The 20,365-nt window shown below is 42.3% G+C and overlaps 1 protein-coding gene across 1 annotated transcript in view; it reads left to right on the plus strand.

Moving 5' to 3' along the window:
* The window catches only part of LOC136881833 (uncharacterized), a 185,978-nt gene that overhangs the window by 77,679 nt on the left and 87,934 nt on the right, over positions 1 to 20,365 (plus strand). Inside the window, exon 5 of the mRNA XM_067154268.2 lies at positions 46 to 252. Coding sequence (XP_067010369.2) covers positions 46 to 252 — 207 coding nt within the window. The remainder of the gene's footprint in view (positions 1 to 45; positions 253 to 20,365) is intronic.

Genomic DNA, 20,365 nt, shown 5'->3' on the forward strand with positions numbered 1-20,365 from the left:
TTTTGTGAACTATTGGCAAGTTTTTATCACAGTGTGTGTTTTCAGATCTCGAAGAACACTGGAACCGTGACCCTGAGCCACTTCGCTCGTGTTCTCAGCTACCTGGGGATCGTGCTCTCGGCAGACGACTACCATCTGCTGGTGAAGAAGTTCATCAAGGACAGTTATACCCTCAACTATGTGGCCTTCGTGGGCTGCATCGATCAGATCACCAGGACTCTGGACAAACAGATGATGCTGGACATCGGAGGGGTAAGTACACCAGTGCTGCCAACCTCGCAAGCGCAGACAATCGCGTTCTCGTAACGACTCTGTGGCTCGCCGAGCTGCGCTACAAGCCAACAGAGTGAATAGTGGTCAAGATACAATCGACTGATGTTTCCTGAAGGAAGGGAGGGACCTTGTACTCGACCCAGGTTGGTGTGCAGGTCAGATGCTAGTCGGTTTGAGAAAAAGGTTTGGTGGAAGTCGGGTGAAAAACTGACTTACGCAGGAACATCTACACGCAAGCAAATACCAAGAAGGTAGTTGTTCCTGCACTGGAATGGGGGGGGGGGGTTAATTAATTTTCCCGAAGTTGCGGACCTGACATGCGTTCACGTTTTAGTGTTCTATCACCTCCACTTGGTCCAAAGCGGATCCTGCGTCATGACATTTGTACGCATTTTTTTTTTTTTTCGAAAACGAAAGCGTATTGACCTAAATCCTTAATCACAAGTTACTGTTGATTGTCCCCCAACAGTCAACACTATTCTGTGTTACGGATTCATTTGCACGGGTGGTTTGTAGTTTATATTTTTTTAAGGTTCTTTCTGCTGCTTTACGATGTCTACGATAATTAATCTGTGGTACTGTCTTTCATTAGGTGCTTATGATATTTGTTTATATGTTTGCTACGAGATATTATTTGACGTTTTTTGATGTGAAGCTTTCCCTAAGATAAATTTTTGATCAGTCTTTGGCGTTCATTCGTTGTTATTAAATTAAAAGTCGAAGCGTTTTTGCGTCCTTTTTGCTAATCTGTGACTTTACAGAGTAACAAATCTTAAAGTTAGGGAACGCGCATTGTCTGCGCGTCCGGTGGTTGTATTACACAGTCTACGTATAGTCTTATATTATTCTGAGTTTAATCGTACGGACTTGGTGTTAATAAGTTATAAGAGCATAAGCTGATAAGGAAAATCAACAACATCGTATTACATTTTATGACATGGAGACGGAATTCGTGAAAGCCAGTAAAAACAGCAGATTCTTCGAGTGTTGTAGATCATATTGCAAGCTCCCAAAATAATTTAAGTTCGAATGGAAAACGACGATTGCCCTGTCCCCACTGCGGCAAACACTACATAAAACTCATTACGCCCATAAATCGATCTCATCCTGATATTCATCGGAAAATAATAGTACAGAGACAGCCTACCATATCTACCCCCTGTGGGTGGGGGCGGTAGAATAACACCCACGGTATCCTTTCGTCTTCCTTTAGGCGAAATCTTCATTTTTCGAAGTGTCGGACCCCTTCCATTTTTTTTCTCTCTGATTAGTGTTATATAGAGGATGGTTGCCCAGTTGTACTTCCTCTTTAAACAATAATCACCACCACCACCACACCTAACAACTGTGAACGTGAAAATTACTACGACCTGCTGACTGAAAGGGAGCCGTGCTGTACAAGACGAAACCTTCGATGTAACGGTGCACAAGGACGAGGTAATCCTGGCTATGAAACGAATGGCTGTGGACACGTCAGCCGGACCCGACAGAGTTCTAGTCAGAGCTATCAAAGATGATATGGCATCAACTATGATAGCTAAAATTGCTACGATAATGTTACAGACAGGGCATGTTCCATTAACTGTTCACAAAGGCGGGCACCATTCTGTTACCTAAAAATGGAGCTCCAACAGAACAGTCAGACTGGAGGCCAGTCACTATAATTATGTTCAGTCCTTCGTCGTGTCATCGAGAAGGTCTTCGACGCAAGATTAAGGAGTTACATCCAATTTAGCGAACATCAAGAGGATTCATCAAATCACCTGGCACCATCATAAACACCGCTTTACTCAGATCTGTGTTAAACTTAGCAAAACACAACAAACAAGACATAAGCAAGGCTTTCGACAACGTGGGCCATTTACACTTAAGGAAAGTTACGTCAACTGCGCCAAGCAAGCTGAGCAACATAATTTGTAAGCTTCAGGAGAATAATACAACTCAGATCTAGGCCAATTTCCAGAAAACGAATCCCATTAATTTACGCCGTGGTGTAATGCAAGGATCCCCATTAAAACCAGTCGTATACAATCTCACAACAGATCACATTTTTCGAGAAATCGGTGAAAAAGAACTATGTGACATGCATGGTTATTCTCTTGCCAACGGACTGCAACCTTTAACAATATTAGGCTTCGCAGATGATACGGTTATTGCAGGAAAAAACCAAGACTCTGCAGTACAACTGATGAAACTAGCTTTACAAAGGTTTCGTGAACTTGGTCTGACAATAAACCCTGAAAAATCTAAAGTTATTAATATCAGTAGGGGAGAAATAAACGAAGGGCCCATTACAGTCAAGAAGGCATGGAGATTAAATGTATTTCGAAGAACGAATGTGTCAAATACTTAGGGGTAAATTATGCGGGTACTATATTATTTGATTCCATGAAATCAATGACACTCCTTCAGAAGAAACTCACCTCGTTATCATCCTGTCCCTGACTTTATCCGGATCAGAAATTTTCATTCTAAATTGTTAAGTTTGCCCTACGTTGACTTACCAGTTCCTCTGCATTTCTGCAGGTAAAACACCACGGGGATTTTTGGAAGATGCTGATAAACTTGTTAAGAGTACACTAAAGGAGATCTTATCCCTTCCTACTGACACTCCGGATTCTATGATTTACTCAGATAAACGCTACAAAGTGCTAGGTGTTTTTAGGGCAAGCTGGAAAGCCTTGATTCAGAATATAAACAGCTGCAACATTCTGAAACGGGAGGGGAACCAATATATTAAAGCCACTAGAAACCTAGATGAAGAAATTAACAGATGCTTAACTGAGTTAAACGTAAATGGTAAAACTGAGGACATGAAGAACGGGCACGGTGAGTATGACACCAAGAAACTCATAAACAAATTACGAGAATCTGAATTTGAGAAATGATGCCAGTTGAGAACTAAAACCAGGGAGTGTGTCTGTACAAGGAGTTCCCTCCTGCAAACCGCTGGGTTGGAAACCATGGTGGCCTTTCTAGCACGGAGTGGAGAGATGCGCTGAAAATGGCATGTAACATTGCACCTGTAAGAGCTGTACCAGGAAGGTCCCTTGATGGTAACCGCTGCAGAAGATGTAGTGAGACTGAAACATTATCTCACGTCTTGGTCTCTTGTGGGTGGGGGCGGTAGAATATCACCCACGTTATCCCCTGCCTGTCGTAAGAGGCGACTAAAAGGGGCTCCAGGGGCTCTGAAATTCGGAGCGTGGCCTGGCGACCACGGGGCCCTTGGCTGAGTCCTGGCATTGCTTCCACTTACAGTACTTGTGCCAGGCTCCTCACTTTCATCTATTCTATCCGACCTCCCTTGGTCAACTCTTGTTCTTTTCAGACCCCGACGGTATTGCGTATGGAGGCCTAGGGAGTCTTTCATTTTCATGCCCTTCGTGGCCCTTGTCCACCTTTGGCCGATACCTTCATTTTTCGAAGTGTCAATCCCTTCCATTTTTCTCTCTGATTAGTGATATATAGAGGATGGTTTCCCGGTTGTACTTCCTCTTAAAACAATAATCACCACCACCACCTCACGTCTTGGGTTCCTGTGCCTTCGGTGAAGCTCTTTGAAACACTAGACATCACAACATCAGGTCATCCATAGCACAGACGCTCCGTGAGAAAAGATTGCAAGTGCATGAGGAAGTCCATGGCATTGGAGTAAATGGCAGCACGATAAGATAGATATGATCGCAATTACAGGGAAGAAAGGATATACTGTATATTAGACCCCACAGTAAGATTTGAAACACACTCCGACCAACCAGACGAAGTGGACCGAGAAAAGAAGTCTATCTACCAGCCTACAGTGCCGTATTATAAGAATAAATACGAACTGGACGACATAGAAGTGAGGGGTCTCATGATCGGTGCAAGAGGGAGAGTCCCTAAGAAGACGATAAAACTGATGAAGACCTTTAACATCAATACCAAGGAGTTCATCGACTGGGGGCTGACAGCGCTCAGGGATTTTCTTTTGATACTCAGACATCACTTATATTCGCCAGACTGAGACATAATTTACTTATTTTTTTATTTTTATTTTTGAACTAGCTGATGTACCCGTACTTCGCTACGGGATTCTCAGAAAGACTGTCTTTATGGTTTTATAGCGAAAGTTAACATAGGTCATTACAAAAACGTCAGTAGGAATGTTGCGATTAAAAGCAATGTTATATAAAGTACACGATCAAATGAGAAACCGCACATTTTCTCACTTTTAAGGAACAGTACTACGGTGCTGATCTAACAGTCCAAAGTCCCAGTGCTGGACTCCTCTGCCATTATTTATGTAAGTGTACAGTGTACACACTGCTCATTCCAATCAGTGCCACAGAGTAGGTGATTGAATAGCTCGAATGCTATGATGAACCAGTGTGTTATGTACCGGTAGTATCAGAAAATTTATGAACCAGAGGAATGGCATGTTAAAGAAGAAAGTTTATCCAACTCCCCAGCTACTTCCCGCCAATATTCAGGCAGGCTGTTATACTCGGTACGACCGGGTGAGTTGGCCGTGCGGTTAGGGGCGCGTAGCTGCGAGCTTGCATCCGGGAGATAGTGGGTTCGAACTCCACTGTCTGAAAATGGATTTCCGTGGTTTCGCATTTTCACACCAGGCAAATGCAAGGGCTGTACCTTAATTATGGCCACGGCCTTCCGACTTCTAACCCTTTCCTATCTCATCGTCACCGTAAGACCTATCTGTGTCGGTGCGACGTAAAACAAATTAAAGAAAAAACTCGGTATGCAACAGTAATCTCATCGATCAGAGATGAGTGGCGACAGAAGACACAAAGCACATCACAACAAACAATGGTCAATGTAATGCTATTGTTGACCAATTTTATGAGCTTTCTATGTTGTAGGCCTCCACATTTATTTGTCTTTCGACTTTGTTATATTAGGGCGTCTTATAAAATTATTTATAGCGTAGACTGTAGTTCCTTATTCTTCGACTTTACATACTGATTTTTATTAAATTCTGTTCACTCATTTTCTTGTGACTCGGCGCTGATATGGACTTACATCCAAATTCATGAATATCTCTGCTATCATAGCCGGTGCGGTAAAAATGTACAAGACATAACTGATCAGAAATTTAATATCATATAACTTTTGTTATGTAGTATTTATCGACAGGACCACTAATAACAACTACTTAAGAATTAAATTTTAGGCCTTCGCCTAAACTACCATTTTACTCAGTGTGAATAAATTTACCTATAGCCTAGATCGTGCGACTTATTCCCCGACTTCGCGTACTGATTTTCATTAAGATAGGACCACTAACAACATAAATATTTGAAAATTAAATGTTAGGCTTTCCCCTAAACTACCATTTCTCTCAACGTATATGAAATTATTTATAGCTTAGCCCTAGATCGTAGCGACTTATTTCCCGACTTTGCATACCGATTTTCAATAAATTCTCTTTAGCCGTTTTCTAGTGATGAGTGTGCATACATACATACATACATACATACATACATACATACATACATACATACAGACAGAAATTACGGAAAATTAAAAAGTGTATTTCCTTGTTACTGTGGACACGACCGATACAGAAATACCATCCTTTTTACATTCTGAGCAATGTACAGACAAAACTCTTATTTTATATATATAGACGAAATACACGAAATTGTTTGTGTATTCTTTGGCAGCCTCCGAGTGGAGGAAGATTAAAAAAAAAAGAAAAAAGTTTAGAGCAGAGGCAGGTTTCGATATGCATATCATTTTAAAAAAATCACTGAACAGACTAGGGTTTTTTAGGAAGACCAGAAGAGACTTTTTCAATTTCGACCTACACTATTCATTATATCTCAACCAAACTTCATATTTAGAGTCTACTCATCCAGAAACAGGTCTAAATCACTCAATAGAATGGGAATGTATTGCACCCATAAGCGAATTTGCCTAATTTAATTCATAATTAAATTGAATATTTCACATATGAGATACCACAGTGAGGCTGTGAAACTAGCAGTCACAAAGGAACTTTCTGGCGCCAGCCTGACGGCGAGGACAATCCTTGAAACTCTTCTCTAGACACGACCAGATTGTAAACCACCCATCCAATAAATTTTATGACACCGCCGGGGAGTGGGCACTTGTTGTTCGTTCTCATGAGAAAAGCACGCGGTGAAGCCTGACCTATTTAGCTAGGACAATAGAGGACCAACGACAGTAACCGCCAATTCGTGGGAGGAAGCGGATGCACTATGTTTTGGAAGAGCGCGAAAGTCTCAACCAATCAGAATATTCTAAATTTGAATGAGCTGTCATACCGGGAGATCTACTATCAGTATCTCGCGATCTGAAGCCCGATGTGGTAGTGAAAAACAGTGTCTTAACTTCTTTATAATATTTGGTGAATTATCAGTGCCAATCTGTGGTTAATCAGTGCCTAATTAATAAAAATTCAACTTCGAACGGAGGAGTAATAGAACCCAGAATAAGGAGCCATCATGGCTGAACGAGGCCATCCACCGGAAGAAAATAACACCAGTGACGCGCATCATCGTGTGGATTATTCTATGATCATTTCCCGCGGCGCAATATCACATGTGAGTCGGACAGAATTTAGGAAGTTTTGAGTATAAATTTTGAAAACCATAACCTACGGATGTACGAGAAAGCGCTCCTGAGGACTAGATTATTACGCCACATCCCTTCCACGGAACTATTTTCCTGGTGGTGGGAGGAATTTTTATAAAACCCAGCGACCACAGGGTCGAATTCTCAGTGTGTTTCTGGAGTTCTCAGTCACTCTCAGTGTGAATCAGTTCTCAGTCAATTATCAGTGTTTTGAGTTTCTCTCAGTCACTCTCAGTGTTTCTAGAGTTCTCAGTGTTTCTTGAATTGGCAGTCATTCCAAGTTCTCAGTTCACAGTTGTTTTGAATACTCTCAGTTATTGTCTTGAGTACTCTTAGTGTTACTTCAGTATTCTCAGTGAATCTACGTTTTGACAGAGTGACAGAGTGTGTCAGCAAAATGCATTTTTGTCAACTTTATTTCGGCTGGTACGAAAGCGATTAGACACTTGTAGGCATTTTAGGAAGCCTTGTATTATTTACTTGGGAGAATATGCATTTCAGAAAATGAACACTTTCACAGACTTTTGCTGTAAATGCAGGGAGTGTAGGCAAGAATTACACTTTCAATTTAAATGAACTCACATTACTAGTCGAGGGAAACAAATTCATGTTCCAGCAGATTTACATAAAAACATTTCTAACCAGTGGGGAGTGTTACATGTGAGATCAGTATATAATTTTCTCCACGACATAAACTGTATTTAGCTTGTTTCTACCATTCTACAAACTGTTTGGCAAGCTAGATGTTTATGGGCGGAAACTAGTAAGACAAACGGGAAGGTGATTGACTTTATTCAATGGAGGCCGCAACAGCAGACCTTGAGGGAACAGTTATGCCCCAGCAGGGTTAACGTACTATAAGCTGTAGGTAAACAGAGCTGAGGGATCGTCGGAAGGCCAGCAGGTGTTTGCAGGTAAAGAGCGAGGCGACCTTCATCTACGCTACAGGCAGGAGGCTGCAGTGGCATCTTCTAAACTTTCACTGGAGTGAGAGAAATGCGAGTGTTTTTATGCTAATATAATCGTGTGTCACGGCATGGCAAGAATGTGTCAAATTTGCGTGTGTAATAAAAATATGGAATACCACATCACCTTGAAGATGGAATTCTAATTTCCACCATGACGGGGACCGGTGGGTGAACTGACCTGCTTCCACCATACAGGTATGAGCATAATTAAATCATGTAAATAATATGTAGTACCGTGGCAAAATCGATGATCAGTGTAGTTTAGAGTAAGGGTGTAAATAATTCACAGTTTTATAATACTGCTATAATAATAATAATAATAAAAATAATAATAATAATAATAATAATAATAATAATAATAATAATAATAATAAATGATGTTATGTTGCACTTTCAGATAGGCTTATTTTGTGCACTTTGTTTAAGTAGATGTTTGTTTGCGTGTATTTATGGTTGATATTCTGTAGTATGTCATTTTGACAGTTAGTCAGCTATCGATTTTAATCTACGAGTGTAATGTCAGTTTATTATTTTGTTATTTCATCAGGATTTTAGATCGATGGTTCTTGAGTCATATTTTCTTTTGTTGTAGTTTTGATGTTATGGACACCGTCGCGATGATTTCAAGGTTTATTTTCATGGTTTTTGCGCATTTCAGTTTGTTTATGTTGCGGAATCATCTTTCAGATGACCGGTTTTGTTGGTATTTATCCCGCGGATTTTTGCGACGATTTTGGGTAGACGCGGATATTTTATCTCTGTAGTTGCGGTTGCGCACGTTTCAACATTTGTGTTTTGAGAGGCAATCTCGTCACTTCCTTTTATAGTAACAATGAGCGCCATTGATGAATCAGCTCTGTGATTTTTGTGATGTGTTAACAGTGAATGATCGAGAGATCGAGCTAGATGATTAATATCCCTGATGATCTACGTTAATGATGGAAATATGATATTTGAACCATGTCTTGAATTTACATAAGAAGTCGTAATATGCACGACAGATATTTTGCCCGCCGGGTACGAGCGAGGCCGTATTGTGAGAATAATGAATTATAATGACGTCGCGAATTAATGAGGAAATAGAAGTGTGAAATGAAGAATTTAACCACGTGCGTTAAAATGTGTTACGACATGGGTATGATACTACAGGCAGGAGCCTGTATTTGTTAAATAATTCCAGGGAGAATAGATGCTCGACTAATAATGCTAGCCAGTGTACAATGTGGACAGAGCGACGAGTCAATGTGTTTTGAATATTTATGTAGAGTCACGGATAACGTGAAAGAACAGTAAACTTTTCCATCAAGGTTAGATAATATTATGTCCAGACGTTTGTAGTCTGAAATTTGAGATTGCCGTCAAATTCGCAATATTTTGCTACTCGCAGCGGGGTATATGTTTCTGGTAACTCCGAGTTTGTTTTGCGCATTTCTATCCTTATTAATTTCCAGTAGGCCGCGATGGTGGGACCCAGTTTGTTTATTTGTCTTTCTTTCTGAGTGCACCTTTTACCGTATTTGTGGGGCGCAAGCGTATGTGAATTATTTATATTTGATGTGTTGTAAATAGATAAGTGTAGCTAGTTTTGTTTTGATTTCTGTATTTTTTTTGATCGGAGCAGTGTTTCTCCGTTAGTTAACGTAATGATGTAAATTAGATGTTAGAAGTTAGGTTTATAGGTCATCGATTATGTCACAGTCGAAATAGTAGTGGTATGCTCATACCAGGCATCTAAGTAATTACCAAACTTTCTTTTAAAATCCACTACATTTTTATTTTGAAATGAAGCGATCTTTAAATAAACCAATTGTATAAAACTGCCGCAAGAAATGGTAAATAAGATGGTATCTGCCTCCATCTAGTGGTGATACCACAAATATGAATTTATAAATGAAATGCAGTTAGCGGCAAAGTCAATAGAAATTTTAATGTACAAAGATCGCTGTCATTCGATAATGTTAACATCAGGCACTTGGCCTAAATTTTGTTTTATTTTAAGAGTCCAGTCTATCACAGGCAAGCAAGTGGAGTCTAACATGTAGATGAGTGGTTGGATACACTCAGAGTGATGTTTCGATAATTGATTTGTTTAATCAGGAGGTGTTGTATAAGACAACAGTTATGTAGGAAATGAAAGTGATGTTCATGGTTGTTTTGTTCTATTTCGAAGAACTATTTCCTTAAGTGATACACTTGCTTAGTGCAGTCCAGATTATTTAAATTTGGGTATTTTTTCCCAAATGAGCAACATGTGTTAAACATTTAATAACTCTGATAAGTCAGTGGATTGATCGACGTAACAGAATTTAATTTACTTTATTGTGAGTCTATTTATTAATCTGGATATCTGAGAGATAGTTTCTCTGTTATATATTTTGTATTTCAAGAAGGTGGTCGTTATGACCAGAGTTTTAACAGAGTCATTTCTATTCAACTTGAAGACAATGTCAAGATAGTCTGGAATATTTAATTAAGGTGTTGACCTTCAGTCAGTTTATTTAGGCAGTTTATGTTTGTTTTGGAAGGCAGACCTTCATTTTTAAATATTTTATTAGTCTCTTTTATTTCATTTGTTTACATTTTCACTAGTTCAGTTTACGTTTCATTTCAGCATTTTGCATTTTACTTGAATAAATTAGTCTTTTATTTAATTTTAATTCAGTCTTGGGTACCGTCATTTTAGTTAGTTTACCCCTTCTTTTCATTCCCTCACTCCTCTATCAGCGGGTGGCCTCTCCGGGGATATCGAACGGGCACGACTGAGAAGAAGAGTCTACATGCAGCGGTGAGTATGATGTATATGTCATTTATTATAGGAGCAGCCGGCGCAAAGAAGAAAGAAGAGATCACCGCAGTTGGTGCCTTAAAAGGGCACAGTATAGAAAGACCAGAAGAGTTTTTTCAATTTCCTCTTACACTGTTGATTGTATGTAGAATATGTGAAACGCCCCTTCATTTTAAACAATTTTTGTCATGTGCATAATTTCGCTTACTCTTCAAATGGCGGAGAAAATTAATCTGCGGGCTTCACGCTCTGCAGGCAGTGGCGGTCACCCTCGCAGACACACAGTTATCTGAAGGCTCCATAACAGGAGAAAATTTCCCTCTGCTTGAAAATTAACACCACCTAATGTAACTGAACACCAAGGAAACATGGTGACTGTCTGTTCCTAAAAATGAAAAACTGCTGGAGTTATTTCAACCAAACTACGTATTTGGAATCTACTCCCTCAGGATTGTGTTATAAGGTGCATATAATGTCATGGAAATCACATGGAGTTGGTATTTATAGAAAGATTATTTTTCAAATATTTTTGTTAACATTAGGTCTATCAAAAGACTGTATATAACAAACGTTTAAGTACATGTTATTTCCGTTCCTTTATGCCATGCACTTATTTGTCGTACGACGGATAATAACGCATATGATTACGAAAAATTGGATGTTTAGTCCAAGTCCCGTGGGGCATGTCACTTCAAGGTGGGTAATGGGAAAAGCCTCTGTGGATCAGTGGTAGAGTGTCGGCCTCCGAATCCCAAGATAGCGGGTTCAAACCCGGCAGAGGTAGTCGGATTATTGAAGGACCGAAAAAAGTCCATTGGACACTCCATGTCGTACGATGTCGGCATGTAAAAGATCTCTGGTGACACATTTGGTGTTTCTTTCTTTTCTTCTTAGTCCGTTCAACCTCCAGGGTTCGGACTCAGCGAGGGATCCCACCTCTACCGCCTCAAGGGCTGTGTCCTGGAGCTTGAGACTTTGGGTCGGAGGATACAACTGGGGAGGAGGACTAGTTCATCGCCCAGGCGGCCTCACCTGCTATACTGAACAGGGGCCTTGGGAGGAGATGGGAAGACTGGAAGGGATAGACAAGGAAGCGGCCGTGACCTTGAGTTAGGTACCATCCCGGCATTTGCCTGGAGGAGAAGTGGGAAACCACGGAAAACCACTTCGAGGATGGCTGAGGAAGGAATCGAACCCCCTCTACTCAGTTGAGCACCCGACGCTGAGTGGACCCCGTTCCAGCCCTCGTACCACTCTTCAAATTTCGTGGCAGAGCCGGGAATCGAACCCGGGCCTCCAGGGGTGGCAGCTAATCACACTAACCACTACACCACAGAGGCGGACCATTTGGTGTTTACCCGACAAAATTCATTAAATCTCAGCCATAGACGCCCAAGAGAGTTTAGGTTTACGTGGTCTGCCATCTAGTGGGCCTAGAGTAAAACAGAATGTCGACATTGACGAGCAGACAGCCAGATGGCGTCAAATTGAAATGTCTGCACACGGTAGCTGAGATCATACGATTATTATTATTATTATTATTATTATTATTATTATTATTATTATTATTATTATTATTAATGTTAAAAACTAAAGAGCCATTTTACTCTTTTTGATAGGGCAGATATTAAGGGAGGTATCATCAACGTTAAGAGCGCCACGCCAGTGGTCAGATATATGAGTACAATATACAACCTCAGAACCACGGAGAATTTCGCACAACTTCGGACCGTGAACTGTCTTCTTCTTCCTCTATGTGCCCTGCCCAGTCTCCCGGACGTTGGCGATCAATGTAGAGAGTGCTTTTCTGTCTTCATCAACACGGTACAGTTCTTCGGTACTTTTTTATGCCTGCCCAGTCTTTAATATTCTTAAGGCATGTTGTTCTCCTTCTGCCTACTGCTCGGCGCCTTTCAAAATTAGATGTAAAACTGCGTATTTCTCACCACGCAAAACATGCCCTAGGTATGCAATTTTTCTGCATTTGATGGTGGTTACCAGTTCTTTTTTGCATTTTGCGCTCTGTAGTACTTGTTCATCCACGAGACTGAGCATTCTTCTATGAAGCCAAAGTTCTAAGGCTTCCGGTCTTTTGATGGTGGCCTCTTTTAACGTCCCCATAAAGGAGAGTAGACCAAATATAACATTTCACCATACGCTGCCGAAGTTGTAAATTTAATGCATCATCACACAACAATGTTTTCATCTTCCTGAATGTTGTAAGTGCAATAAATTCGGGATTCGTCCTCATTCTTTTTCTCGACTTTGTTCAGCTTCATCACACAGTGTTTCGCGTTACTGCCACGCGCTTTCGTAGGAAAATATCATTTTAGAGCTATGTTACTTCTCATGAATTCCTGAAGGAAACATGTAATCCACTGCAAATTCCCGTGCGAAGAACGGGTACAAATGCTAGTTATACGAATACAATCAAACATATCATTTATTAAAGGTGTTTTTTTTTTTTTGTGAATACAGTACAGTATTATGTTCTGTGACTTAGGGGGCCTCAGAGAATCCCTCCGCAAACGGAAATAAGAGCGCCAAGTGGGTGGCTTGACGCCAGAGTGTGCAGAGGGCCGTGCCAATGTGTGACAACACAAAACAAGTGAAGTGGCAGGTTGCGTCACTGTCAACTCCCACCCAGCTGAGGAGTACTGACCTAGGCAAGGCCAAGGGCACGGTGATACACTGCCAGAGGATATTCTTCTTCTTCTTCTTCTTCTTCTTCTTAATCCGTTTACTCTCCAGGGTTGGTTGTTTCCGTCGGACTCAGTGAGGGATCCCACCTCTACTGCCTCAAGGGCAGTGTCCTGGAGCGTGAGACATTGGGTCGAGGGATAAAACTGGGAAGGGGGACCACTACCTCGCCCAGGTAGCCTCACCTGCAATGCTGAACAGGGGCTTTGTGGGAGGGGGGGGGATGGGAAGATTGGAAGGGATAGACAAGGAAGAGGGAAGCGGCCGTGGCATTAAGTTAGGTACCATCCCGGCATTTGTCTGGAGGAGAAGTGGAAAACCATTTCGAGGTTGGCTGAGGTGGGAATCGAACCCGTCTCTACTCAGACCTCACGAGGCTGAGTGGACCCCGTTCCAGCCCTCGTACCACTTTTCAAATGTCTTGGCAGAGCCGGGAAGCGAACCCAGGCCTTCGGGGATGGCAGCTAATCACACTAACCACAGAGGTGGGCGGACATTCTACTACTAACCAAAATATAACTTCTGAAATCTCACGTACGACAATTGAATGTTATTCTGCGAGAAAGAAGTCAGCTCTTGGAGAAAACTATCTTTACAGAGATCTGTTTTCAGACTGTACGGTGGCGGTTGTGCAGATTATTGTTTTAAGTGGAAGTACAACTAGGTAACCATCCTCCAATAACACTTATCAGAGGGAAAAATGGAAGGGATCCGATACTTCAAAACATGAAGGCATCGGCCAAACAAAAGACAAGGGCCATGATCGGCGTGAAAATTAAACTCCCTAAGATTCGTAAACCTAATACTGTCGGGGTTGGAAAAGAAGTGGAAGCATTGCCAGGACTCAGCTAAGGGTCCCGTGGTTGCCAAACCACGCTCCGCAGTTTAAGAGCTGAACCGGACCCCACCCGCAAGGAACCAAAACATCGGCGGAATATAATATGCGGATACAAATCTTATAGCAATTAAGAGTCCAAATGCTACTAGAATGAAATAAGAATTGGAAAATAACTAGGTTTATTCAATTAAGGTGAATCAAATTAAAAGAAGATGAATTAAATTAAAACAAGAATAGTGATTAAAAATGCATATGTACTACAATCGCTGGCATTTGGGTAGCATCCTGGCCATTCACAACTTAAAATTCCAACATGTTTCCACATCGTAATATGAAATTCTTCAACGCAATCGCACTGAGGAGGAAAACCTTTCATTTCTTTTTTAAATGTAATAAATGACAATTTCTAATAATTACAAGCCACGAAGGTCATACTTTCCTGGGGATATGTTATTCCTCGAAAAAGTAATTCCATTCACCCGCATACATCTTATCTCTCTCCCTTCCTTTTTTTTTAACAATCCAACACCATCGTGCATCGCCCCCGCATCAAGGAATAAGCAAAGCTAATATATTATGTTCCGAGAGCTCCTGGAAATTAAAAGGATAAATGAGCTCGCTCATCAATGACAAAAGAAAACAAGTGATTGAGGTCAAAACAGTGCGAAAAACGATGGGACCAAATAAATTAAACGAGTTGGCAATAAACAGAAATAATATAGTGGGAAGCCAACACGGGTTCAAAACTACAAGCCTTGAATCGGCATAAAAAGATAAAACAGAAATTGAAAGTCGAAAAGGGTTATCGATATGACATACTGTATAGTACGCGAACCTTTTCTTGAGCCCTGAGCTCCATAATGCTGAATGGGAACTAGGGCTCAAGAAAAGGTTCGCGTACTATATGTTCTCCAACACACCCATTCACTCACCCACACTGCCATACATTTCTGCACTGATATGCAAAAGCAAGACAAGGCGCACAGATCTAACATTAATATAACATTACAAATATTGCGACCCTAAGGTCATCCAAGGGTCACTCAGACGGAGACAGGAACGTACGCAAGGAATACGCCAGCAAGACCGTGTAATCCAAACCACCAAAGTATTCCCATCACGACTGCGATTCGTACAAGGCAAGAGTGTTTTTGCGGTCACACGAAAGGTAATCACAATCTGATGGTTCATGGCAAGCGACAAAGCAGACACAATAATACTGTATACGCTGGACCCTCTCATAACCAAAAAAGCATATCAATCAAGTTCCAAGATCACATGCACACAGTCCTTTCATACAACGAAGTAAACATTGCATATCTAAAATAGGAAAAAGCCAAATTTAAATATAACTTCGTAATACAGGAGCATTCAGTGAGTCAACTAATACCTGGAACTATCAAGGACTCAAACAGAAAAACGTAAGGTATTTGCGGATACACTTAAAGCGTTTAAAAACATTCTGATAAATCAGAAACGCTGCTCCAATGTGCAGGGAAGCCATTTTTCTTATTGTTCCCAAAAATAACAAAACCAATACAGTCAAGGAGATAAAAGATTCCCAGGTGGCAGGAAGTTTGACCTTAGGTGACCAACACCGAGATGTCCGCCATCACTCGTGCACACATGGTATTATTTTAGCTCTTACGAAGTGAAGTGCAAGACGCCATTACAGTAATACAATAAGACTATAACTTTGTTTGGATTCAATTGAATTAACATGTCGACATGATAGTAGCCAATGCAAATGGCTCAGAGCCCCTTGAGTTCCTTTAAAGTCGCCTCTTACGACCGGCAGGGGATACCGTGGGCGTTATTCTACCACCCCCACCCACAGGGGGTTTACTGTGCGGGAGTGAAAACTGGGTGGACTGAGGATACAGTGGCGTATGCTGGGAGTGGTGGTGGTGATTATTGTTTTAAGAGGAAGTACAACTAGGCAACCATCCTCTATATAACACTAATCAGAGGGAAAAATGGAAGGGATCCGACACTTCGAAAAATGAAGATATCGGCCAAAGGAAGACAAGGGCCACGAAGGGCGTGAAAATGAAAGACTCCCTAGGCCTCGCAAACCTAATAGCGTCGGGGTCGGAAAAGAACAAGAGTTGACCAAGGGAGGTCAGATAGGATAGATGAAAGTGAGGAGCCTGGCACAAGTAAGTGGAAGCAATGCCAGGTCTCAGCTAAGGGCCCCGTGGTCGCCAACCCACGCTCCAAATTTCAGAGCCCCTGGGGCCCGTATGCTGGGATCAAGACGTCGGCTATCACTAGATTTAGGTTACCCCTTTTTGATAGTTGGTTTCGTGAACGTCAAGCCTTAAGCGTTCTGAGCTGTAGCCAATAGCCAACGGAGAAGTTGCTGTGTTGTCAAGGCTGCTTCACAAGCTACTGCCCTGGCCTCTGCTACTGTCAAAACTCAACAACGATCAGTGGAGATGGTAGCCTGAGGTTTAGCAAATTAAAGTTCGGCTTTGAGGCTAAATGGATAGAATGCTTACCTTTGGTCCGATGGGCCCGGTTCACTTCTTAGGATCAACCTACTCGTACTGTTAATTCCCCTAGCTTGGGGACTGGGTATTTACGACGTCTTCTCCATTCATTTTATTATTATTATTATTATTATTATTATTATTATTATTATTATTATTATTATTATTATTATTACTCTCATTCTTCTTCTTCTTCTTATTATTATTATTAATGAAAAATGAAAATTCACAGCCTGTTTCCAGTCATTCGACCGGGTCAGGAATGGAATGAACGAAGCCCCCATCTAGCAGCGAGGATGGGAATTGTGCCTACTGCCGCACTCCTCTGGGGCAATGATTAACTATTATTATTATTATTATTATTATTATTATTATTATTATTATTATTATTATATTACATTATATTATTATTAAATTAAAATTTTGAATTTTAAAGCATTACCAATGGTCGTACCCATCGTTCACTGGTTTATTGGCTTCCCCGGGAGATCACTGGTTGTGTCCGACCCGTGATCACGGGGTCGGAAAAGAACAAGTGTTGACCAAGGGAGGTCGGATAGGATAGATGAAAGTGAGGAGCCTGGCACAGGTAAGTGAAAGTATAGCCAGGACTCAGCTAAGGCCCCCGTGGTCGCTAACCCACGCTCTCAAGTTGAGAGCCCCTGGGGCCCCTTTTAGTCGCCTCTTACGACAGGCAGGGGATACCGTGGGTGCCATTTTACCGCCCCACCCACAGGGGGATATTTGGTGTGAATATGGGAAAACCACGGAGAATTATCTTGATGATTGCCGACAGTTGGGATCGAAGTCACCATCTACGTTCTACGGGATGCAAGCTGAGAGCCACGTGACGTGTGAGGTTTGAATTTATACGTTATGATAGAAGTGGAAATGGTACGTTCATTCGTCACCAGATGGCTCCCCGGATGCGGTACAGCGCTAGTGTTCGAAGCGGAAACTGACGGAGCCATCAGAATCAGTCTGAGAGGGTCACTTAAATTCTCTGTGAAACGTAAAGAATTTCACGTTATTTTCTTAACACGGCATAAGCCCAAAAGCCGATATCGTGTCTATAAGTATGGGCCGTGACAGCATCAATGGCAACTGATATACTGTATGTGGAATCGCTTCAATAATACTATACAGCTGCTGTAATTAAAATTTACGTTGCTTTTATTTAAAACCCATTTTGTAACCTTACAAGCATAACGACCTGCTGCGTCTTAACCAGAGCTCATTTGCCACCGCTTTTTGAGGTTCCTGAAGGGCCTTCACAGCTACCGTAGCGGTTCCAGGGCCTTCGAAGTCCCCACTGTACTTCACCCCTACAGGAAGTCCCCTACTTTGGCTGTCCAGTCTCCATAGACCAGGGGATGGAATTAATTTATTCACAAAAACTTCTTTTTTACAATAACCTGCACAGGTCGAATGCCCTCTAAGATTTCATTTCTTTTCCCTGTTGCTGTTTATTCTTTACTTTAATACACTGACTGACAGAGCAAATGCAACACCAAGAAGGAGTGGTCAGAACTTTATGCCAATTGCAGGGTAGACTGACGTCACTGAGGTATGCTCATGATGTGAAATGCGCCGCTGTGCTGCGCACGTAGCGAACGATAAATGGGACACGGCGTTGGCGAATGGCCCACTTCGTACCGTGATTTCTCAGCCGACAGTCATTGTAGAACGTGTTGTCGTGTGCCACAGGACACGTGTATAGCTAAGAATGCCAGGCCGCCGTCAACGGAGGCATTTCCAGCAGACAGACGACTTTACGAAGGGTATGGTGATCGGGCTGAGAAGGGCAGGTTGGTCGCTTCGTCAAATCGCAGCCGATGCCCATAGGGATGTGTCCACGGTGCAGCGCCTGTGGCGAAAATGGTTGGCGCAGGGACATGTGGCACGTGCGAGGGGTCCAGGCGCAGCCCGAGTGACGTCAGCACGCGAGGATCGGCGCATCCGCCGCCAAGCGGTGGCAGCCCCGCACGCCACGTCAACCGCCATTCTTCAGCATGTGCAAGACACCCTGGCTGTTCCAATATCGACCAGAACAATTTCCCGTCGATTGGTTGAAGGAGGAGGAGGCCTGCACTCCCGGCGTCCGCTCAGAAGACTACCATTGACTCCACAGCATAGACGTGCACGCCTGGCATGGTGCCGGGCTAGAGCGACTTGGATGAGGGAATGGCGGAACGTCGTGTTCTCCGATGAGTCACGCTACTGTTCTGTCAGTGATAGTCACCGCAGACGAGTGTGGCGTCGGCGTGGAGAAAGGTCAAATCCGGCAGTAACTGTGGAGCGCCCTACCGCTAGACAACGCGGCATCATGGTTTGGGGCGCTATTGCGTATGATTCCACGTCACCTCTAGTGCGTATTCAAGGCACGTTAAATGCTCACCGCTACGTGCAGCATGTGCTGCGGCCGGTGGCACTCCCGTACTTTCAGGGGCTGCCCAATGCTCTGTTTCAGCAGGATAATGACCGCCCACACACTGCTCGCATCTCCCAACAGGCTCTACGAGGTGTACAGATGCTTCCGTGGCCAGCGTACTCTCCGGATCTCTCACCAATCGAACACGTGTGGGATCTCATTGGACGCCGTTTGCAAACTCTGCCCCAGCCTCGTACGGACGACCAAATGTGGCAAATGGTTGACAGAGAATGGAGAACCATCCCTCAGGACACCATCCGCACTCTTATTGACTCTGTACCTCGACGTGTTTCTGCGTGCATCGCCGCTCGCGGTGGTCCTACATCCTACTGAGTCGATGCCGTGCGCATTGTGTAACCTGCATATCGGTTTGAAATAAACATCAATTATTCGTCCGTGCCGTCTCTGTTTTTTCCCCAACTTTCATCCCTTTCGAACCACTCCTTCTTGGTGTTGCATTTGCTCTGTCAGTCAGTGTATCTGTACAGGATCAAACACTTCCTCTGGTAAACTGTTCCATTCCTTCACGCCCTTCCCAATGAATTAAAATTTACCCCAATCGCTTCTGCTAAAATCCCTTTTAATTTTATACCTGTACTTACAAAGAATGTAATTGTTTTCCAACTGAAGCCTAGCGGATTTCCCCCCCATGCTCCCTTCCTCTATAGGCTCTATATAATCCTATAAGTCTAATTTTCTCCCTTCTCTTAAAGTTTCCCGTCCAAATTTCTGTAACATTTCTGATACACTACGTTTTCTCCTGAAATCCCCTGTTAAAAATCTTGCTGCTTTCCTCTGCACGCCATCCATTTCTTTTAATGGGTATTCCTGGTGAGGATCCCAAACACTGTTTACATATTCCAATAATGGACGAACCATACTTAAGTAACTTTTCTCTTTTCATTCTTTGTTGCATCCTTTAAGTAGCCTCATTATGACATGTAACGATCTGTATGCTTTCCCAACAATGTCATTAACGTGACCCTTCCACTGCAAATTGCTTTCAAATCTCACACCTAAGTATTTGCACTTGCCATCTTTCGTGACAATTACCTCATAGAAAGTACAATTAAATTCAGTTTTTAAACCCCTGTTTGTAAATGTTGTAACAATTGATTTTCCCCCATTAATGTGATCCACGGAGGGCCGAAACGAAAGAAAAATTAATAGCCAACACAACTTCTGTAGTGAAATTCAGGGGAGAGATTTCGGACATCTTCGAAAGCAAGACAGGTGTAAGGCAGGGAGACGGATTACCGCCTGTACTCTTCAACTGCA

The sequence above is a fragment of the Anabrus simplex genome, chromosome 10 (genome assembly GCF_040414725.1).
Source record: "Anabrus simplex isolate iqAnaSimp1 chromosome 10, ASM4041472v1, whole genome shotgun sequence".
In the NCBI taxonomy this organism is placed as follows: Eukaryota; Metazoa; Arthropoda; class Insecta; order Orthoptera; family Tettigoniidae; genus Anabrus; species Anabrus simplex.